Source organism: Callithrix jacchus, chromosome X (assembly GCF_049354715.1).
Source record: "Callithrix jacchus isolate 240 chromosome X, calJac240_pri, whole genome shotgun sequence".
Lineage (NCBI taxonomy): Eukaryota > Metazoa > Chordata > Mammalia > Primates > Cebidae > Callithrix > Callithrix jacchus.
Genome location: NC_133524.1, coordinates 38,054,876 through 38,079,880, shown reverse-complemented (window position 1 = coordinate 38,079,880; position 25,005 = coordinate 38,054,876). Strand labels below are relative to the sequence as shown.

The window sequence follows — 25,005 nt, the reverse complement described above, 5'->3', positions numbered from 1 at the left end:
ATATTCTATGAATCTGTGAATTCATATTCTATAATCATATTCTCTGAATTTTATTCCTTCTGTACCTCATAAAAGGTCATAAAGGGAAAAGGTTTTCATTTCCTTCAAAATGTTTTTCAGAAAATACAGACTTTTTTAGCATCTTGAAAGATCTGTAATCAGCCTTTTCTCATGTCAGAATTCTGTAAGATTAGGAAGTGTTTAATCTCTTTGCATTAACAGAGATTAAATTCTGGTGGCATTATATTTGTCTCTCCAAACAAGCAACATTCTTTTAGAAAAATGTAATTGAAATTGAACTTAAAATGTATTTGTATTTAAAAATAAAAAGAATCTTATTTATTTTATTTTCATTTTTAATATTTTATTAAAAATAAAAATCTTATTTTACATGGTTTCATAAATGCATTTTGAAAGTTTATATGAAATGACTCTGTAAAACATACAGAAGAGTTTTCTTTTTCTGAAGGACAGTGAAATGGGGTTGAACATGTTAAAGCATCACACTATATTTAACTCAAGTACATTTAGAACAAAATTACAATTAGGATTTTCTTAGAATGAATCATGGCCAAATTTAACTTCTCAATATTTTTTTGTCACCTACTCTTTTCATACAAGTAAGAGCTCTCTGGGTTTATATTAGTAGGTCAACTGAAGTTTTATTTATTTTTAGGTAGAGGGACAAAGACTGATAATCTAGAGACTGGATTTTGATTTGGCTGCTGTTGTCCGTCAGCAGAATGCCTTGGGGTATCTACTTACAGTAATGAGTAGAAGTAGTGCTATCATTATTACTATATTTAAACACCCATGGTTTGCAGGAATGTGCTAAAGTCTGAATATAACACAGTTAATATGTCACTGTCCCTGCCCAGGGCAACTGCTATTGAAAGGACATACTCACATGATAAGGAAGATAGCAGATACAATGGTTTGGAGTTAAGTATTACTTCACTGCTGACTCATGGAAAGGTTTAGGATGTTTTCTTCAGCGCATCTAGCATTTTTCATCTGGTTTATCAACTTCTCACATAGGTTTTTAATTACATTTTTATACTTATTATTACATTTCTTTTTAGTTTTCCTCACGGGAGAAAAAGCCAATTCCGTGTTAAAACGCTACCGAAGAGCTAATGGATTTTTTGAAGAAATAAGACAGGGCAACATTGAGCGTGAGTGCAAAGAAGAACTCTGTACATTTGAAGAAGCAAGAGAAGCTTTTGAAAATAATGAAAAAACTGTAAGTATGTCGGTACATTTTTTAAAAAATTGCACAGTTTTGCCTGTCTTTTTCATGTATATTTGTAATCTGCATCCCTGAATTATGTACATTGCTAGGAATTAAAATTCCTTTGTTGGGAATTCTGAAAGTGGCATCTAGCTAGTAACATTCTGTGGGTTGGAGAGCTAGGTTCATTTCCCTTTCTACTGGACTGTCTTTGAGAGCCCCGTTTCTATAGGACTCTGCTGAGCTAGGATTTATCATCTTGGCAAGTTGGAAGGATTTGATTTGCACAAAGCTTTGTACTAGAGGGTTATAGATAATATCACTTTGATGATGATAGTGTTTTAAAAGGTTTTACTTCTCATACAAAAGAAAAGACATCCAGACATCCCTTCCTACTGCGTGAGAATATACTCCTCTTTACTTCTCTTTACTCTAGACTACATGCTATGCAAGGAGAGCAGGGATGGGAAAGCACAAGGCAGGGGTGAAAATTCTGTGGAACTGCTCCACAGCTGGAAATTATGTTACCAGAGGTAGCCATTTATGAAGATCCATTCCTAGGCAGCAGGAAAATAACCCTAGATGCTAAACAAGTAGTGTCACTTATGCTAAAATGATACCAAATATACCTGAAGAGCAGCAGATGTAAAAGTTTTAAAGAAAGAGGTAAGAGGAAGAAGCCAAGTCTTAGTCAAATCACAGGCTTAGAAGCAGGGAAAAGAATATATCATCCATGATACCATGATGCAATCACAAAGTAGTGTTGGCCTTTTATTTTCTTTCCAGCTTTTTTCTTTTGCATCTGTTTAGTCCTTGTTGGTTTTATTTTATACATGTTACTTTTAAAAAATAATATGTATTTATTATAGAGAAATTTTAAAATGCAGTAACATAAATCACTTGAATTTTTAGCACCATCAGTTTTATAATTTTGGGTGTATATCACTCTGGCCTATTTTTACTACATAGATGCTTTATAAATAAGAAAAATAGAATCATATTAGAAATAGTGTTTTGTACCATAAAGTTTTTAATTAAAACTGCCTGAAGTTAGTATAAACTATAAACAAAACTTGGTTTTTGATACTGTGTTTTATCAAAGAATAGAATTTTTAATATTCTAGGTTTTCATTAGGGTAATGGCTTTTTACCCAACTTTATCATTCTCCTTTAAAGAAATGGTAATAACTTGTTTGGAATTTATTTTCTAAAAGTACTTTATACAAGTGAATAACATTCTTTTATTATAAAAAACCCACTTTATTGAGTTACGTTTGACATATAAAAAGCTGCACTTAATATATACTTTGCTGAGTTTGGGGATAGGTATACACTTATGAAACAATGATCACCATCAAGGCTATAAACATATCCATCACCTCCCAGAGTTTCCTCTCACTCCCTTTATTATTCTTGTAGTTATATTTTGTGAGTATGGTAAGAATGCTTAAGATATGATGTACCTTCTTAGCAAACTTTAAGTATATGATACAACATTGTTAGCTGTAGGCACTATGCTGTATAGCAGATCTCAAGTATTCATTTATCTTGCATAACTGAAACTTTATACTCTTTGCTACTTCTAATTTCTCTTTCCACAAGCCCCTGGCAACCACCATTGTCCTCTTTGCTTCTATTAGGTCACCTTTTTTAGATTCTACATATATGTGACATCCTGTGGTATTTGTGTTTCTATGCCTGGCTTACTTCACTTAATCTAATGTCCTTCAGGTTTGTTCATGTTGTCACAAATGACAGGATTTCCTTTTTTATAAGGCTGAATAATATTTCATTGTGTGTTATATTCATCCATTTTCATGCTGCTGATAAAGACATACCTAAGACTGGGAAGAAAAAGAGGTTTAATTGAACTTACAGTTCCACATGGCTGGGGAGGTCTCAGAATCATGGCGGGAGGTAAAAGGCACTTCTTACATGGTGGTGGCAAGAGAAAATGAGGAAGAAACAAAAGTGGAAACCCTTGATAAATCCATTAGATCTCATGAGATTTATTCACTATTATGAGAATAGCATGCGAAAGACTGGCCCCATGATTCAATTATCTCCCCTAGGCCCCTCCTACAACACGTGGGAATTCTGGGAGATACAGTTCAAGTTGAGATTTGGATGGGAACACAGCCAAAGTATATCATTCTGCCAAATCTCATGTCCTCACATTTCAAAACCAATCATGCCTTCCCAACAGTCCCCTAAAGTCTTAACTCATTTCAGTATTAACCCAAAAGTCCACAGTCTAAAGTCAAGGCAAGTCCCTTCCACCTATGAGCCTATAAAATCAAAAGCAAGGTAGGTACTTCCTAGATATAAAGGGGGTACAGGTATTGGGTAAATACAGCCCTTCCAAATGGGAGAAATTGGCCAAAACATATGGTATACAGGCCCCTTGCAAGTCTGAAATCCAGCAGGGCAGTCAAATCTTAAAACTCCAAAATGATCTCCTTTGACTCCATGTCTCATGTCCAGGTCACACCAATACAAGAGGTGGGTTCCCATGGTCTTGTGCAGCTCTGTCCTTGTGGCTCTGCAGGGTAAAACCTCCCTCCTGGCTGCTTTTACAGGCTGGCATTGAGCACCAGTGGCTTCTCCAGGCATACCATGCAAACTGTCAGTGGATCTACTATTCTGGGGTCTGGAGGATGGTGGCTGTCTTCTCACAGCTTCACTAGGTGGTGCCCCAGTGGGGACTCTGTGTGGGGGGTTTGGACCCCACATTTCTCTTCTGCACTGCCCTATCAGAGAGATTCTCCATGAGAGCTCCACCCCTAGAGCAAACTTCTTCCTGGACATCTGGGTGTTTCCATACATCCTCTAAAATCTAGGTGGAGGTTCCCAAACCTCAGTTCTTGACTTCTGTGCACCTGTAGGCTCAACACCACATAGAAATTGCCAAGGTTTGGGGCTTGTACCTTCTGAAACCATGGGCCGAGCTGTAACTTGGCCCCTTTTAGCAATGGCTGGAGGGGCTGGTACACAGGGCACCAAGTCCCAAGGCTGCACACACCTAGGCCCAGTCCATGAAATTATTTCTGCCCCTGGGCTTCCAGGTCTGTGGTGGGAGTGGGTAAGGGCTGCCATGAAAACCCAAGACATGCCCTGGATATGTTTTCCTCATTGTATTGGGGATTAACATTCAGCTCCTTGTTACTTATGCAAATTTCTGAAGCCAGCTTGAATTTCTCCTCAGAAAATGGGTTTTTCTTTTTTACTATATTATCAGGCTGCAAATTTTCCAAACTTATGCTCTGTTTTCCTTTTAAAATGGAATGCTTTTAACAGAACCCAAATCACCTTTTGGATGTTTTGCTGCTTAGAAATTTCTTCTGCCAGATACCCTAAATCATCTCTCTCAAGTTCATATTTCACAAATCTCTAGGGCAGGGGCAAAATGCTGCTAATCACTTTGCTAAAACATAGCAAAAGTCACCTTTGCTTTAGTTCCCAACAGGTTCCTCCTCTTCATCTGAGACCACCTCAACCTGGACCTTATTGTTTATATCACTATGGATATTTCTGTCAAAGCCATTCAACAAGTCTCTAGGAAGTTCCAAACTTTCCCACACTTTTCTGTCTTCTGAGACCTCTGAAGAATTCCAGCCTTTGCCTGTTCCCCAGTTCCCAAGTTGCTTCCACATTTTGGGGTATCTTTTTAGCAGTTTCCCACTCTACTGGTACCAAGTTACTGTGTTAGTCCATTTTCATGCTGCTGATAAAGACATACCTGAGACTGAGAAGAAAAAAAGGTTTAATTGGACCTACAGTTCCACATGGCTGGTGAGGCCTTAGAATCATGACAGGAGGCAAAAGGCACTTCTTACATGGTGGTGGCAAGATAAAATGAAGAAGAAGCAAAAGCAAAAACCCCTGATAAACCCATCAGATCTTGTGAGATTTATTCACTATCATGAAAATAGCACAGGGAAGACTGCCCCATGATTCAATGAACTCCCCTGGGCTCCTCCCATAACATGGGAATTCTGGGAGATACAATTCAAGATTCAGGTGTGGTCGCAGCCAAACTATATCATGTATATATATCACATTTTCTTTATGCAGTGATCTGTCAGTGGACATTTGGTTACTTTTAGTTAGGAGTAATATTTAGAAACCAAGATATAGGAGCTAGAATATGCTCATTGCTACCAGAATTTCATTAATTCTGGACCTTTCAGCAAAAGAGGTAGGAAAAAAAAAATCACACATACCTGGCCGGGCGTGGTGGCTCACGCCTATAATCCCAGTACTTTGAGAGGCCGAGGTGGGTGGATCACAAGGTCAAGAGATCGAGACCATCCTGGTCAGCAAGGTGAAACCCCGTCTCTACTAAAAATACAAAAAAATTAGCTGGGCATGGTGGTGTGTGCCTGTAGTCCCAGCTACTCGGGAGGCTGAGGCAGGAGAATTGCTTGAACCCAGGAGGCAGAGGTTGCAGTGAGCCGAGATCGTGCCATTGCACTCCAGTCTGGGTAACAACAGCAAAACTCCATCTCAAAAAACAAAAAAGTCACACATACCTATACATGCATATAAATCCTATATATGTAGACATATATGTCTCTAGATATGTAAACATATAGACATGTGTACATGTATACATATATGAAAAATAACTAATTCATTCTGCTGTTCTTCAGTTCCAATCCAACCCCTCAGGGCTCTTCCAGCCATTCTGTATTTGTAGATGTTCTTCCACAGTGAGAATTCCAGCACCCAATAACATCAATATATTATTAATAACTCATTTGCTTAGTTGTATAATACACACACAATGGTTTCATAATTGTAGTATCTATACTGTAATGGGGAAAGGGAAAACATATTCATGCATGCATGCATGCATACATGCATTTTTTTAACTTCTCATTTGAAATTAATTATAGATTCACAGAAGATTGCAAAGATAATACAATGAGGTTCCATGTAGCCTTTACTCAATTTCCCCCAATGGTTATATCATATGTAACTGTAAGATCAAAACTAGGAAACTGAGATTGGTACAATCTGTATGTATAGTTCTGAGTCATTTTATCACTTGTATAGATTTGTGTAACCATCACTGCAATCAAGTAGTAGACCTATTCTATTACCACAAAGTTTTTCCTCATACTACCATTTAATAGTCACACCCACCATCTTCTAAAACCATCCCTAACCCCTAGCAATCACTAATCTGTTTCCATCTCTATAATTCTGCCATTGCAAGAATGTTATATAAATGCAATAATATAATATAGAACTTTTTGATATTGGCTTTTAGAGTCAGCATAATGCTCTTGAGATTAATCCAAGTAGCATATATCAATAATACATTCATTTTGTTTCTGATTAGTATTCCATGGTATGGCTATACCATGGTTTGTTGAAACATGTGCTTATTGAGAGACGTGTGTTGTTTCTAGTTCTTGGCTTTTACAAATGAAGCTGTTATGAATATTGCATAGGTTTTTATTATTGACATAAATTTTCATTTCTTTTGGGTAAGTCCCTAGTAGTACAGTTCTTGAGTTGTATGATAGGTATATGTGTATTTTTTTAAGACACTGACAAATGAATTTGTCATTGTTTAAATTACCATCTTACATTCCCACCAACAGTATTTGAGAGATTCAGTTTCTTTTTTTCAAAATTTATTTCTTTTACTTTAGGTGCATACTATATCTGGCATTTCTCCCCATGTTATCCCTCCCCATCCTCCTCTCCCTCCCCACCACCCACTGTCTCTCCCCTACCCCCCAACCACCCCCAGTGTGTGATGTTCCTTTCCCTGAGTCCATGTGTTCTTGTTGTTCAACACCCACCTATGAGTGAAAACATACTGTGTTTGGTTTTCTGCTCTTGTGTCGGTTTTCTGAGAATGATGGTTTCCAGATTCATCCAAGTCCCTACAATGGACACAAACTCATCGTTTTTTATGGCTGCATAGTATTCCATGGTGTATATGTACCACATTTTCTTTGTCCAGTCTATCATTAATGGGCATTTGGGTTGGTTCCAGGTCTTTGCTATTGTACACAAGGCTGCAATGAACATACATGTGCATGTGTCTTTATAGTAGAACAATTTATAGTTCTTTGGATATATACCCAGTAATGGGATTGCTGGGTCAAATGGAATTTCTATTTCTAGATCCTTGAGAAATTGCCACACCGTCTTCCACAATGGTTGAACTAATTCAGTTTCTTTACATACTCATGAGCACTTGGTATTGTTACTATGTTTTATTTTTAGCCATTCTGTTAGGTGTGTAGTGATAACTTCTTGTGATTTTAATTTGCATTTCCTTCATGGCTCATGATATTGAACATCTTTTTATGTGCCTATTTTCTATTTATGTTTCTTCTTTTGTGAAATCTCTCTTCATGTCATTGGCTTACTTTCTGATTGGATGTTTTGTTTTATTTTACTATTGAGCTTTGAGAGTTCTTTTTTGTCCTAGGTTTGGATCTGTTTTCAGGTATATGGTTTGTAGGCTATTGAATTATATATTCTACTACTCTTGTATTGCTTAAGTTTTATCATTGATTCTCAGGGTGAACAATGTTTTGTTGTTGTTGTTGTTGTTTGTTTTTGGAGACAGATTCTCATCCTGTCATCTGGGCTGGAGTGAAGTGGTGCAATCTCAGCTCACTGCAACCTCTGCCTCCCAGGTTCAAGCGATTCTTGTGCCTCAGCCCCCCGAGTAACTTGGACTAGAGGCACATGCCATCATGCCCAGCTATTTATTATTATTATTATTTTTAGTAGAGATGGGATCTCACCATGTTGCCTAGGCTGGTCTTGAAATCCTGAGCTCAAGCAATCCACCCACCTCAGCCTCCCAAAATGCTAGGATTACAGGCGTGAGCCACTGTACCTTGCCATCAGGGTGAACAATGTTTTTACTGCCTACCTCTCTGGTCTTTTATCCATCTCAGTGCTTCTATATATCCTTTCCCACTCACAGAGACAGGGTGTTGCATGTCAGCAATCTTTGAACTAAGTAGAAGAAATTCCCTCAATTGTGAGAGAACTGCTTGAGCAATTTTCTGTACTTCCAGCATCACCTTTTCCTTCCTATAGAATCATTCTCATCTCATTAGCCTATACGCCTCAAAAATTAAAAAAAAAAACTCTCTTAACACATCCCCATCCAACAACCACTTCATTACTTGAAACTCTTGTGTGTTCTGCCTACACTTACTCCCCTGATGAACTTTCCTTTTCTCATCCTTCAAATAATAATAACTTCCAAATTTATATTTGTAGTTCATGGAGGGCTACCCAGAACTACAGATTTGTATGGCTAACTGCCTGCTCAACATGTTATCTTAGAATCAAATATGGTTCTCAAACTAAACAGACAAATTTGTACCCCTTCTTCCAAATATTTATGCTTACTACAGCCTCTCTGATCTCAATAAGTAGTAACTCCATTCATCATGTTTGCTGATCTCCAAAGCTTTTTGCCATCTCTGACTCCTCTCTTTTTCATATCCCACACCCCTATCTGCAATGGTTGGTTCTAATATTAAAATATACTCAGAATCTAGCCACTTTTCTACTTATTACCACTTTACATCTAAGCCACCACCACCTTCTCATCAGTATGATTTTTTTGGCCCCTGCCCCATAGTTATTTCTCAAAACAGCAGGTTAGAGTGATCCTTTAAAGTTGCTTACTTGCAAGGGCTTCCCATCTCCCTCAGTGAAGGCCAAAGTGCTCAGAATCACCCACAAGATACTACACAATCAGTCCTCATGTATCTCTGCCCCATACCTTCACTCCATATATAGTTATTTCTTTACCATATCTCCTATGACACTCCACCCCTTATTCACTTTGCTGTGGCTTTCTTGTGCCTCCTCACACACACAAACAGCACATGTCCTGCCTCATGGCTTTGGCACTTGCTCTCTCCTCTTCTAGATGGATATGTCTGAGTTCCTTCACTACTCTCAAGTCTTCGCTCAAGTTCACTTTTTCAGTGAGGAAATATCCTACCTTAAATTGCAACCTCTTGTCTCTTCTGTGATTTCTTTTTCCAAGCCCTGATATCATTTGACACCTATTTGGTTTTGTTAACTGTTACTCTCCCCTCCTCCCCAGGACTGTTAGCTCTATGAGAGCAACATTTCTTATCTGTTTTATTCATAGCTATAGTCTCTAGCATATAAAGCAGTGCTGGCTGGCACATAATAGAGGTTAAAGAAATATTTGATGAATGAACGAAGGAATGAAGGAATGGATTGGCAAGTCACAAAGTACATTTAATTCATGGGAAGGACCAATTTAAAAGTTGTTCCCAAGTTGGCTGTATTTATGCTTTAAAGTTTGTCATCTGAGTTTGTTCATGCCATTAAAACAATCCCATTTAGGATAGGTGTGCCAGCTTTTGATCTAGCAAATGTAATTGAAGTGGCATTCTCATCCTTGATCTATTTCAGAACAAGTATTTCAGAATAATTTTTGTTATATGTTAATGAGGATCTAGCATTGCCAGCACACTTTCATCTTCATCTTGGCAGTGAAGAAAATGATTGGATTTGAGATTTGCTTTATACTTTTAGACTATCTTTACTATCTTTTTGTTTACTAAAATTTATCACTCAGAATACTTTTACTCGTATGTTTTCATCATGTTCAAACATGAAGTATGTGAATTTAGATATCTGCTTTCAGTAGAATGTTTATTATGTGTAATTATTTACTTAATTTGGAATACAAGTCTAATTATACAATGGGAGAAAACATATTGTTTTTCACAGTCCTCATTTTCATCATGTAGAAAATGGGTCAGATTTATTCAGACATTATCTGCTGAACGCTTACTATGTAGCAGACACAGTATATACAACAATGAATAGGCTGCTCCTCCCTCATGGCATTTGAGCTCTGGTAGAAGCAGCAGACATATGGACAAAGGCTTATATAAGCAAGCTGTAAACCTTAAATATATACAATTTTTATTTGTCGCTTATACCTCAAGAAAGCCGAGTTGTCATGCCAAAATCCTCTGCTTTGAGAATCAGATGGACCTTGATTTGGTGTCTGAGCTCTGCCACCTACTGACTGTATTGCTTTGAGCAAACATTTCATCTTTTAGACCTCAATTTTGGTATCTTTTAAAAGGAAGATATTATACCTACAGCATTAGGTTTGAGGCTGTGCACTTAGTATAGTGCTTGGAACAGAGAAAACTTTCAATAAATATATTTTATTCTAATTTTTAGGTGCTGAATTCTTGCCACCTTATTTAGGAATCATTATTTCACCATGATCACTTTTTCTCTCTTCTCTCTATGAGACCATGAGGGTTCTCTACATTTGGAATTGTTAATCTTGCACTAACATTGAGAAAATAGTGGTAATTCTTTAAAACAACTATTATAGAACTTTTTTTTTTTTGAGACGGAGTTTCGCTATTGTTACCCAGGTTGGAGTGCAGTGGTGTGATCTCGGCTCACTGTAACCTCCGCCTCCTGGGTTCAGGCAATTCTCCTGCCTCAGCCTCCTGAGTAGCTGGGATTACAGGCACGTGCCACCATGCCCAACTAATTTTTTGTATTTTTAGTAGAGACGGGGTTTCACCATGTTGACCAGGATGGTCTCGTATAGAACTTTTAATCATATATAAATTTCTAGTTTATTTTGCTTGACTTTCCACAGTGTTTGTCTTCAAACTTTAGAGTGTATAGGAAAAGGCCAGGTGCTTAGTAAACGTGCATAGTCCCACCTAGTGCCCAGATTTGGATTTCTAATTCCATTCTACGGTGAAATAAAACAGAATTTTTGGGGACATGGCTCATTATTGGGCTGTAGCACGAAGAATACAAGATGAGCTGGAGCACATTGTAGTGCCAGAAAGTAAGGTAGTGCTATAATCCAAAGAATGGGAGCATTTTAAAGGGACACAGGAACTAACCTAAAGAAGCTCTTAGTGGCCAAAGCTGAATAATTTTAGCAACAAATAAATAATGTAGTATTGAATTATAGCTCAAAGCCCAAAATGCACATGATTATATAATGTTGTAAATGAATGAATGAAAGAATGAATAATAGGTGAAAAGAGAAAAATCCACACTATAGAATTTCAAATTATGTTGGTAAATACTCCACCTCAGAAGGTGGAGCTTAATTTTCTTCTTCCCTTGTGTGTGGCTTGAACTTAAAGACCAGTTTTCAAAGAACAGAGTATGGAAAGTGTCAGGGGGTGGGGAGAAGTCGGGTAACTTTACAGTGGAGAAATCTGTCAAACTACTTTGAACTGGTGAGATCAAAGTTATTAAATCACACATATGATATACTGAGGAGAGATTTCATTTATTTCCATATTCACAAACTCATAACCCCAATCTAACTATGAGGAGGTTATAGAGAAATCCAAAGACATTCTCCAAAATTTCTGACTGCTATCAAAACTCTCAAGGTCATGGCTAAAAAATTAGAAAAGACTGGGAAATAGTCACAGACCAGCGGAAACTAAAGAGACATGATGAAATGAAATGTCAATTTGATTCTGGAACAAAAGGGCATTAATGGGAAAACTAATAAATCAAAATAAAGTGTTATGTTTAGTTAGCAGTAATGGACTAGGATTGATTCATTAATTATAACAAATTTACCATCCTAATGTAAGAAGCTCACATTAAGGGAAACTGGGTGAGGAGTACAGGAGAATGTTATGTATTATCTTTGCAGCTTTTTGGTACATTTAAAATTATTTTAAAATAAGAAAGTTCATTTTTAAAATGCACAATCTGGGGTTCACAAGTCTCCATGGGGCCACAGAACCTGCCTTATTTGGTAACACTTCGTTAGATTCTAAAGAAAGCAGTTCAGCTAAAACCACTTAGAATACTCAGAGCTCTGCAGTGGGCAGTATTTCTAGGAGTATGGATGACTCTTGTGTCTGGGTGTATCATCCTATGCCTTTATCCCATTCTTGTGCACTCCATGCCATTCTACCCCCAAGTTGCAGCTATATTTTAGAAACTGAGTATTAATATCCAAGGATCTGAGATCTAAGTTCAGCAATCCCTTTTAGATAATACCTCTCATTCTAAAGTATCACCATTTAAATTTGTTTTATGTAGGAGTTATTGGTAAAGAAAGAGATACACAGTCCCCCTTCATACTAGGATATGTTACAAAAGCTACATTGGAAACTGTTGAATTCAGAGCCCATGGCAGGAGGTGGCATGTAGACACATGTGGGTTGGGATTAGCGATTGATTACAAGAAAGTACTGTGTCTGAGGTATCTAAAAATTGATCACTAGGTCCTGGAGATTACTCATTGTACTCGCAGGCAGAAAGTCTAATTCATTGGCACTGTTAGGGAAATTCTTATTTCATTAGCCTCTCATGATCTGCTGATGGCACTAGAGCCAGATTCAGAATATTGTCCCCACCCCTAGTGACTAAAGAGTTGTGAGAGAGGAGGGAATTCAGGAAGGAAAGGAGGTGGAAATTTAGTCTGGGCACAGTAATATAGGAGGCAAACATGGGGCATTGCTGTGGACCTCTTCTAGCCAAACCTTATGTATTTCCATTCAAACCTTTTCCTGCCTTCCCTAGACGTATCCCAGACCCTCCTTGGGGAACCAAATATGAAGTTTCCCTTTAGGCACATGGAGGTGGTTTCCTGGAGCTCCCAAAGGCTTCCTCACTACTTTTGGAACCTCTTAAAAATAAGTTAAATAGGGCCAAAATATATCATTTTATGCAACTGGTATTCTGAGCTACCTTCTAAAAAGATGAGGAAGGTTTGACTGTTGCAGGTCAATAACATGTGGTCCTTTATATGGTTCATTTAAAGTAAGTTTTTATTGATTATATTGTTGACATTGTTTTTAAGTTAGTGGTGAACTTTTAGTCTCTGACAGTTGAGTCCATTTGTAGATTATAAATTCTGTGTAGTGTCAGTTATTCATGTCAAGTTATGATAGTAACTGGATTAGGAGAATTTCAGCCTGTTAGAATATTAATAACGTAGTAGACTTCCTTCAGTTGGTGGGCAGATCTCCTAATCATGCCAGCAGTATGTTAACTTTGACCTAAAGTTACCTCAGCAAGTTTCCTCTCCTAGTACCAGTGCCAACCTTTTTCAGAACGATCCACAGAGATTGGGTACTGGTGAGCCTGACAGATCTATTCGTTGTCACTTGTAGAATCATTTGCCTCATGGATTTAATATAACTTGTGGCCCTGTCATCTCTCATGTTGCTGCTTTGGGATGCTTCACTGCTTAATAAGTAGTACTGTCATGGTTAGATGTTTTATCTATCCATTACAGACCTGCAACCAGTCAATGGAATTGATGACAATAAAACACTCACATTAAAATTGGGATTTGAATAGAATCCTAGGGCAGCGACTTTGCTTGGTAAATGTCTAGGGCATCTATTATTCCATCCTGAAAGACGATGTCACATGTCTCCTACAGCATATTTGGAAGAAGTTAGCTATGAATTCAGAGAATAAGGGGCTAGCTGTTACCTAAGGAATTATATTCTTTAGCCTAATACACTAAACTTCTCCCTCCAAAAAGGACAAGAAGAAGCAAAAACCACTCAATCAATGATGAGGCTGAGGTATTGTAAAATGATATAGCCAGCAGAAAATGCCATTTTTTTTCTTTTTTGTTGGTTTCTGGGCAGATCACCTGGGGTCAGGAGTTCAAGACCAGCCTGGCCAACATGGTAAAACCCCATCTCTACTAAAAATACAAAAACAAATTAGCCAGGCATGGTGGTGTGTGCTTGTATTCCCAGCTATTCAAGAGGGGGAAGCAGGAGAATCACTTGAACCCAAGAGGCGGAGGCTGCAGTGAACCAAGATCGTGCCACTGCACTCCAACCTGGGTGACAGAGCGAGACTCCATATCAAACAAATAAATCAATAAATTACTAAAAAGTATAAATAATTATGGATAATGAAAAAATACAGCTACTTTGATAAATGTATCCAAGGTAAGTAAATGACCAAACCAGTTAAACATCATATTTCATTGATTCTTCAATCATTTATTCACATTTTAACTTCTCTGAAATTGAGGTGCAGTTTACATACTTTGACATGTCATGGATTTGTTGAAAGCAGTATTTTTCTACTTTTTCTTTTCTTTTTTTCTTTTTGAGATGGGGTTTTGCTCTTGCTGCCCAGGCTGTGGTGCTATGGCACAATCTTGGCTCACTGCAGCCTCCGCCTCCCAGATTCAAGTGATTATCCTCCCTCAGCCTTCTGGGTAGCTGGGATTACAGGCGCCCACCACTACACTGAGCTAATTTTTGTATTTTTAGTAGAGACAGGGTTTCACCAGGTTGGCCAGCCTGGTCTCAAACTCCTGACCTCAGCTGATCCACCCACCTTGGCCTTTCAAAGTGTTGGGATTACAGATGTGAGCCACCATGCCCAGCCCTTTTTTCTTGTTTAATAAACAAAAATGGTATACTCTTCAATTCATGCTATGTTATATTCGATAAAGTATAGCAACCAATCACTACTGCTACCCACTCCTCAGAGGTACTGATTTGGATGAGGTGACTGCTGTAATTTAGTTATTATTATAGTGGGTATCTGCTGATTTCCTTAATAATGGGCATTTCACTAGTTCTTTATTTTAGTGTTAGGGTACAGTCACCCCTAGGGCAGGACATTTTACGATGGCTCTCATGGTTGGTATATCAGTAACTATAGAAATAAGATTCGGTTTAGCTATTTCCAAAGTACAATAAAAGGAATTGCAAAAGAATTTCTAACTTTGCCATATCCCTATGTTGTTAGCCCAAGTGTTGGGTACTGTCAAGCTGAAACAGGAAATCTGTCCCCTAGTGAACTACAACAACCAGTAGATCCAAAGAAGGCTCTTGTTTTCCTTGAACTGTATATTTTAGAGGGTCACGCTAATGCTATAACTTAAAATAGCATTATTATTTCAATATTAAGATAATATTCAATTCCAAAAGCTAATATTTGATACCACTCACTGATCATCATGAATAGGCTAATGGCTCATTGTTGAAAAATGTTTCATGGAATTGGTTCTAATCATCTTTTCATAGCATCCACAAAAACCAAATAAGTCAAGCTCTTCATTTCACAAATGAGGAAATAGCCCCAGAGCTGTCAATTTGCCAATTTCCTCATTACAAGATATTGATGAAGCCCAAAATAGGAGCCAGGTCCCAGGTCTTCTATTTCCATCTTCCTCATTCCTTTCATCCTCTCCTCCTCATTGAACACAATGCCCTCCTTATTTAATTAGTGACAGTTATATCAGGGGTTTTACAATGAAACAATTTACCTTCAGGCTTCTTATGCCAGTTCTTATAGGGCCAGTAGTAAAGACACATGACATCGTACTTATGCAAGCTCAGATATGATAGAAACAGAAAAAGTGGTGGCTGATACTTATTCTTTGCCTTCGCCTTTGTCTTAATTTCTACTGTTTAATTTTTTTTTTTGAGAGGGAGTCTCACTCACTCTGTCACCCAGGCTGGAGTACAGTGGTGCAATGTCGGCCCACTGCAGCCTGTGCCTCCTGAATTTAAGTGATTCTCCTGCCTCAGCCTCCTGAGTAGCTGGGACTGTAGGCACCTGCCACCACACACCCGGCTAATTTTTGTATTAATAGAGGTGGGGTTTCACCATGTTGGCCAGGCTGGTCTCAAACTCCTGACCTAGAGTGATCCAACCACCTCCACTTCCCAAAGTGCTGGGGTTACAGGTGGGAGCCACTGTGCCCAACCTCTACTAATTTAAAATTCTTTAGAACAATGTCCTTTGGGATAGATAAAGCAGGTAATATTCTTTCCATCTTAAGAGCAGTGTTTTAAGTGTCCAAAAGACCAGTGATACTTCCAACTTCTGAATGGAATTGGAACTTGTGGCTGTTGATTCTTAAGCCAGTACTCATCAGCATCATACATTGTAGCTGATATACTTGCAGCCTAAGACATAATGTCTTGAAGAGAAGGAAACCTAATAGAACCTACAATATAATTGGGACAATTTGGGAAGAGTATAAGAGTAGGCTGATTTCCTGTTATCTGAGAAGTGGCAATCTGAACTTTTAGACAGATAATTTTGAACTTTTTGGTTTGATACTGAGATCAAGTTCAGGGCAGCTACCTTTAAGTTAAAGAAACGGATGAGTCTAGAGTAATGTTTGCAAAGGTAGAGGAGATAACAAAGAAGTAGTTCTATCTGAAGGTATTGAAAATTTTCAGTGCTACAGGGATTCATTTTTATTACTTGGAAAGACCGATTATAAAGACACAGGCACGTATTAATAAGTAAAATGGGATAAATTAATAAAAATTATAATTCCCTATTAACCTAGGTTTTATATTAGTTTTTCATTAAAACTGTTGCATTCTACTTTGCTGTTTTCTATTTTATTTCATTAGTGTTTTAAAATTAAGACAGGATTTTGCTCTGTTACCAAGGCTGGAATGCATCTGTGAACATGGCTCATTGTAGCCTCAACCTCCTGTGCTCAAGTGATCCTACCATCTCAGCCTCCCGAGTAGCTGAGGATCACAGTTGCATGCCACCATTCATGACTAATTTAAAAAAAAAATTGTGTGTACAGACAAGTTTGCATCATGTTGCCCAGGCTGGTCTCAAACTCCTAGACTCAGGCGATCCTCCTACCTTGGCCTCCTAAAGTACTGGGACTTATAGGTGTGAGACACCATGCCCAGCCATCTATTTTGAAATATTTAAACTTGAGGCAAACTCTAGACAAAACGGAACTAATTCTGGAGGAGATATAATATGGGAAACAGAAGAGAATATTACCAAAAGTATCAAATTGATATTCTCAGAATTTAAGGAAACAATAGGTTTATAAAATGAGATGAAGCTGTTACACAGGGAACAATTAGAGGATAAGAGAAAGTCCTTGGACATTAGAAATGTTACTGCAAAACTAAAAATTGAACAGAGGTCAGACAATGCAGAGTTCAGTGGGTTGCACATGGGAGTAGATTAGTGCCCACTCTACTCCCAGCCCACTTGCCCTGAAAGGGAGTGCACCCCTCCCCCATTAAGGGACCCAAATACCCACTTCTGGTCCCCTACCCGCCATTAGCCATCCACCTTCAGCCAACCACTACCACCACAGCTGCTGCCCACCTGCTCACCATGCCCAGAGCTGCCCGCCATGGCTACCACCCCAGTGTTGCAGGTATACCAGAACTACCACCACAGCTGCGAGGCCACCGTTAACATCTACATCAACCTGGAGCTCTACCCTCCTACATGTACCTGTCCATGGCCTTCAAGTTCAATCAGGATGACACAGCCCTGGAGCACTTTGGCCGATACTTCCTGTACCAGTCACACGCAAAGAGAGAGCATGCCCAGGAACTGATGAGGCTGCAGAACCAGCACAGTGGTCACATCTGCCTTTACAACATTAGGAAGCCAGAGCGTGAAGACTGGGAGAGCTGGCTCGAGGCCATGGAGTGCACCTTTCACCTGGAGGAAAACATCAACCAGAGCCTCATGGAGCTGCACCAGCTGGCCCTTTAGAAGGGCAACTCCCAGCTGTGCAACTTCATGGAGAGCCACTTCCTCAACCAGCAGGCCAAGACCATGAAAGTTTGCTCAGGTGGCTACCTGAGCATCCTGTGCAGGATGTGGTCCCTGGAACCTGGCCTGACAGAGTACCTGTTTGACAAGCTCACCCTGGCTGGCAGCAAGAAAGAGACCTGAGCCCAGATGGGCCCTACAGCCATGGTGTGCCTTACCCAGATCGGGCTACCAGGAGGGGCATGCATGTTACCCTTTCACAACGTCCTCTTCAGTTTTTTCCTTTCAGTTTTACCATTGTTGGCAATAAAGTTAACTAGTTCTCAAAGCAATAAAGGTGTCCAGTTGATATGTGCCTGCAACACTCATGTTTTAGGAATCAGGGCACATCTCCATGCGGGTTTAAAGTAGATATCCAGCAGTCTCTCCACCCAGCTCTGCCCCATCTGCATGCAGCTCAGGATCTGTGGAGGTGAAGGAGAAAGGTATTCTATGCCCCCCTGGAAAACACATTCGTCTTCCCCTTATAAACTTTGAGATCATGTGGGATAGGGTTGGGTGGGGTGAGATGGGTGGGGTGGGTAGGATTGGGTGGGGTGAGCAGTCTTGGGCCGTGGTATCTGTGGGTGCATGTGCATGATACAGTGTAAAACATGGTAGGGAATTCATCCTAGTGGCTGCCTCTGGGGAAGAAGTGAAGGAAATGGGATTGGGCAGGGATTAAAATAAAGGGGGTCTTCAATTTTTCATGAAAACTTTTTTGTTTGTGTAAGCAAAGGACAACTTTTCTTGTTTCTAGACAGCATGATAGGGGCTCTGGGTGACAGCAAGGCAGAAAACCTCTTTGGCAAGCTCACCTGGAGTGACAGTGATAATGGGACTGAGCCTTAGGTTGGCTTCCCCATATATATGGGGGTGATTTCCTGCATATTGCCCTTATGAATCCTCTACTGTTTTTTTTTAACTTTCAATTGTGCCATTTCTTCCAATAAACTAATATAGAAAAAATATACCTCAGTAAAAGGACTGAAAAATAACAGGTCAAAGTTGGAGGTCCAATTTGTGATTCAGAATAGAAAGTAGAATAAATGCTCCCAACTATTAAGACAGTGACTGGCTGCTTTGAAGAATGTAGAGGGGTGAGGGAGAGTTGAAGGTGCAGACCAGGTAGAGCCATTGTAGCTGATCCAGGTGAGGGTCTAGTGTGGCTTGAACTGTGATTGTGGCTGAGGATATGAAGAGAGATTCACTGGTTCCAGATGGATTTTGGATAAAGTGACAAGTTTTTCTCATAGACAAGAGGTGAGGACTGGGAGATAGGGAAAATAATCTAAGTTCTCGTGTTTGATCTTGAGGACCTGCGTTGATGTTGCTATTACTAACCTCAGGACATTTGCAGTGGGGACACCTACGGTAAAGGGTTGCGGAATATATGTTATGTGAAATGTTGGATCCTTATTAGATATCCAAGTAGAAACATCAGTCAAGTAGATGGAAAAATGAATGTCAGATTTGGAAATATACATATGGGAGACATTTTATAGATGATATTGAGGTCATGTGATTAGATGAGCTCACCAGAAAAAGAGTATAAGAGAGTGTGACAAATCCATCCCCAAGCTCAAGGCAGCTAACATTTAGAGGATAGTCGAGATGTTTGAACACCCAGAGAGTTTCTGGACCCACCTGCCCATTACCTTGTTCCAGACCATGGCTCCCAGTGTATTTTCAAATCAGCTTTTGCTGATGTCAGTGTGACCTCTAGCTTCTCCTTTCTAGATGTGGAGAAGAGTTCTTTTATCTTGTCTTATGACTATGGATAGAATGAAAATATTTCCCAGTAAGAGAAAGATTCCTTAGAGAACTGGTAGTGATGTAAGCCTATGGTTTTTTTTCTTTCTCCTTTGACAACTCCTGCCATATCTTTCAGTCTGTTCTCTACCTAAACAGATGAAATTTGTATGTAAACCTTAGATTGCATGTTTCTGAAAAACTACTTGAAACATTTTGTTCCTTCAGTGCTACATGTAGATTATTATATAAAAAATAAAAATTACATGTTTTGTATGCAGTATTCAAAGTTACATGTATAGCTCGATTTTTCTAACACTAACTGATTGGTTTGAACAGTAGTGAAATAGGAACAAGTTTAGCTATACAATCATTACTTTATTTGATAACTGTATTTTAACACTTCCTTAAAAATGAGGATTATGGTCATTTAAGCTTCCAGAAGTTGTTCTGGCCCCTTTACTATTCTAAGTCCAGTCTGGTCTTCTCACTGTATTTCTTTATCTGCCTGATTTGAGGATCTCTCTCCTTTCTTGGACAAAATGACTTTGTCTGTGACTTTGTCTCAGATCATACATATATTTTCTCTACTAGATATGAGGAAGAACAAGGTGACCATCTCTTTGTGAGGGCTTACATTTTTAGAACCATCTGGTCAGTGAGGATGCTTCTTACTTTCATATTTTGGAGAGATAGTTTGCTACAGTGGTTTCTTAACTTCAGATTGCCTGGGTTCAAATGCCAACTTAGCCACTTGACTTGGACAAGTCGTTAAACTTTTTTGTGCCTCAGTTTCTTCATATATAATATAGAGATAGTAAAAAAATAGAGATAAGAAAAGCATCAACCTCATTAGGTTGCTGAGATTAAATAATCTATGTAAATCACTTACAGCAATGCCTGGCATGGTGTTAAGTACATTATATGGTAGCTGTGAGTTATCACCATAATCACCATCATCATCCTCCACTCACTTCAAAGATCATTTGAATTATGTAAGGCTTCAGTTGTATACATTAGTACTGGGGGTCTTTCTTATATTTCTACTCATCATGTCACCCTGCATACAGAGATGGGAAAACCCTTGGAAACTGGTTTGGTTATCAGGTTCTACCAGGACACAGGAGGGCACATGGCTGTTTTTGCTGTCCCACATTCAGGCTGAAGACTGGGGACAGGTTCTGTTGTGATAGCTTTTTGTGGCAATCCCCCCCAGGTCTGTCTTAACCAGCTTTCCCTTGAATTCACCGCTAGTACACTGTGCTTGTTCTTCCCAATCCCAGGTTGCCTGAGCCTCCTAGTTCCATTCAGAATTTCTTACCACTCCTCAGAGATCAATAAGAGCAACAGGATGAAGTCCTAACCCAGATCCCCACCTTTGGAGGTGAAATGGAGATATTTGGAGCTGAAAAGGAGAAAAATGGCTAGGTGGGGTTTAGCAAGGAAATGAGAAAAAGGGAATACATTAGGGCCACTGATATCATAACTAAAATCAATAAATCATCATGTTTGGCATAGAGGTTCTCAAACTTTTCTGCTCATTCAAATCACCTGCAGGGGTTTTAAAAAATTTCAGTGCCTAGATCAAATATATAAGTCTCTGGGGCAGGACCTAGTCATCCCAGACATTGAAAACCAGTGCTAGCATCTTGCTGCTCAAAGTTTGGTCTGGACCAACAGCATCAATGTAAACTGAGAGCTTGTTAGTAATGCAAAATCTCAAGCTCCATCCCAGAGCTACAGTATTAGAGTCTGCATTTTAACAGGACCCCAGGTGATGAGTATGCACACCGAAGTTGTTGAAGCACCGCTTTAACATCCTGGTTCTCTACCCTAGCTATACCTTGGGATAACCTAGGATACTGAAAAATAATACTGATGCTTGAAGTTAATGAACTTACTCAATCATGCCCCCATGTATTTATTGCACAAAACACCAAAAACTTACTGTAACTTCAACAACAATTATTGAACTGACAAATATCCAAAGAGACTTGGAAACCTTTTCCAATTTCTATTTGTGTTCCACACACATACACGTTATGTTCCACATACATATAAATGCATGTGCACCCTTTTAATCATTCTGTTTTATAAATAGTTTGGCAATCCATTTGTTTTTTTAAAACACGGGTTGGAAAAATATGGCCTAGAAGCCAAATATAGTCCACCATCTGTTCTTGTAAATAAAGTTAAATTAGAACACATGCATGGCCATTGATTTACATATTGCCTGTTGCTGGGTTCATGCTGCAAAGGTAGAGTTAGTATGTAAGACTAAGACTGCATGTCCTACAAAGTCTAAAATATTTAGAGTTCTTGACAAAAAAATGTTTACCAATACCATTGTATAGTAACTTATCACAGATCCTGATTTTACCTAAAGCTACCAAATATTTTTAAATGTGCAATTGTCTTTATACCTCCAATATGTTCATTGCAGTTTGGTGTGTAATTTCCCTATTACACACAATATGTAGCATAAACAAAAGCAATGTACTGTATTAATTTAACCTAAGATTATAATGATTTAATATAGTACTTCCATGTAAGAGAAGTATAGAAAATACTTTTGGTTACTTAGCCAACAGCCATTTTACTCCTTCATCCTTGTTAAGGCAACATTGAATTTTTTGGGAGGGACAGTGTGTAGCAGTGTGTCCTATGCCTAGTAATAAATCAAATTTACCCAGGTCCCTAAACTTTGTCTGCATCTCTAACTGGCTGCTCTCTCGACCTGTAATTCATAGTCAGGATCCTAGAATGGGTTACCTGTACCTGTTGACTTCCCAGAAACAATACATATCTTTAAGTGTTGGAAGAAGTAATACATTCCATAATGTTCAGAAGTAAAACATAAAATGATATGTGATGAAGCCTTCCTCATGTCCCTGTCTTTAGGCTCTCAAGTGTCTTCCATACCAGGCCCACCTGAAAGGTAACTTACTTAGGAGTTTTCTGTATATCCTTTCTGTTCTCCTCTGTTTTGTGTGTTGCTATAACAGAATCCCTGAGACCAATTTATAGAGATTTGTTTAGCTCATAGTTCTGCAAGCTGGGAAGTTCAACAGCCATGGGGCTGGTATCAGCTCAGATTCTGGTGGGGGCTTTTGTGCTCTGTGGTGACATGGCAGTGAAGGTCAAAGTGGAAGTAGGCACATGTGAAGAGGGACCAAACCTGAGGAGGAGCCTCCCTTTATAACAACCCACTCTCTCGGAAACTAGTCCATACCTGTGAGAACTAATCTAGTCTCTCCAGAGGAAAAATTCACTGACTACAGTGAGAAGGGCACCAAGACATTCATGTGCTGCCCCAGACTCAAACACCTCCCACTACAGCCCAACTCTCAACACTGCCACACTGGTAATTCAACTTCCAACATGAGTTTTAGCAAGAAGAAACCACATCCATACCATAGCATTTACGAACTTTTGTTTTATAGAGAAGTACGCATGCATGGATATATGCCAAATAGTAACATAATTCATAGGATCCTGTACCTTATGTTTCTCTCCTTAATGATATGAAAGAATGAGTTTTTAGCAGTCAGTTTACATACTGGTCACTAGTGATATTCTGGAACTTGGGACTCCTCCTTTTGCTTATTACATCAGGACAGGTACCAATCCCCCCAGCTGCTTTGGTTCTGTTACCAGTGTAGGGTCTTGACAAATCATCCAGGTTCTTGACATACTGAGCAAAGATTTGGACAAAATGCACAAACAAAGCAACAAAAGAACGAACCAATGAAAGCATAGATGTATTGAAGCAAAAGTATGTTCCAAAGAGCAGGAGCTGAAAAAGCAGGTGGCTAAAGAGCCCTGGTTACAAAATCTTCTGGGGTTTAAGTACATTTAGAGGTTTTCTATTGGTTACACCCTGTATAAATGAACATCTGGCCTGTGACTAGTCAGAGGCTGAAGTGAAGTTATACCCTACGCAAATGAAGATTGGGCCTGCGACCAATCACAAGCTGAAGTGAAAGCTCCCTGTCTCCAGACTCTATTTTCCTGCTCAGTTCCATTCAAGTGTCCTGAATCCAAGCCATAACTGTTTCTAAATAATTCCATCTAAATTATGAATTTCCATTATGCAACTTGTGTGCCATCTTGCAAAATGTAGTGCCCAGCATGAAACAGCATACCACCAAGCTTTGGTCTTCCCCTAGCCATATCATCTTCAACTGGTAGTAAATTGAATTGATGCTTATCATGCCAAGCATAATGTTGATTCCGAGTAACTTGTCCATCTTCTACTGACAGTTTTTAAGATAATACCTTACTTTTTGAAAAAAGAATACAAAACATATCTTTTAAAATATTTTTTAAAGAGCTGGAGTCTCCCTGTTTCCCAGGCTCGTCTCTAACTCCTGGGCTCAAGGGGCCCTCCCACCTCAGCGTCTGGAGTAGCTGAGTACAGGCTCGTGCTACCATACCTCAGCATTTTGTTTCAGTTTACAAGTGATCTTTCTACTTTTTCAGAGCTTATACATGTTACTACCTTAGAGACAAAGAAATTGACCCAAAGATGTTAAGTGCCTTGTAAGTCCAGCCATTTCTCCTAGAGTATCACTTTTGATAACAAATCTTAAAATTTTGGACTACATTTGCTTGGATTTTCCAACTTGGGGGATATTTCTACCTTCTGCTCTCAACAAGGCAGCTTTTGTAGTTAGGATTGATTTCTACTCCCTCATCTCCTAAGGTCCTTCCTTCCCTTTAATGTCATTCTCCTTCAAGGATAGGGAGAAGCTATAGGAGAGCCTGTATGTAAATGCTGCTAGGCCCTCCTCAGCAATACAATTTCACTTCTTATGTAGGTTCTAAGCTGATTAATCAGATTATAAAACATGTCTTTGCAATTATGAAGGCCTTGAGTCACTCAAATTCTGTTTGTAAACGGCAGTGAGAACATTCAAACCAAAAAGGCACACATTGAATAAAAGTAAAACATATTATTATGAATCTTACACCTACTTAATTTTGTTCTAGCACTCAGCTCACAGGATGAAACATCTACCTCTTGAGGCTCTTCCCTTTGAAATGGTTGTCAGACCTTTCTGGCAGCTCCAGATTGTGTTTATCACTTCTTTAATTTTATCCTGAGTGAAAACTATGGAGTTTCTTTAATGACTCTTTTCTTCATTTAACCTTTTACATTGTGCGTAAGAGTGCTATAAAAGTATGATTCAATTATGATAATAATTCTTGTTTAGGAACACACATTTGTGCCACATTTTATTGCCAGCCACTAATGTTAAATCCTTCTAAAGAGTCTTGAAATCATTTGCTTATTCTAAATACCTTATTGCTGATTTCAAAATAAAAAGAACTGCATAAATAGCTTACAGAGATGTAATCTGAAGTTATTTGTTCGAATGATAATTATTAGAAATGATTTCATGTGAATTTTCTTCTGACCCACAAGGACATATCAGTCTCTCTTC

General features: G+C 38.8%; 1 protein-coding gene and 1 pseudogene across 5 annotated transcripts in view; both read left to right on the top strand.

Annotated features, from left to right (window-relative positions):
• PRRG1 (proline rich and Gla domain 1) overlaps positions 1–25,005 on the top strand; it is a 93,780-nt gene that overhangs the window by 61,867 nt on the left and 6,908 nt on the right. For all 5 annotated transcript variants that reach the window (XM_002762768.6, XM_035287875.3, XM_035287878.3 and 2 more), the window contains one exon: positions 1,083–1,243. In XM_002762768.6, coding sequence (XP_002762814.1) covers positions 1,083–1,243 — 161 coding nt within the window. The remainder of the gene's footprint in view (positions 1–1,082; positions 1,244–25,005) is intronic.
• LOC144581040 (putative ferritin heavy polypeptide-like 19 pseudogene) lies at positions 17,358–18,242 on the top strand (annotated as a pseudogene).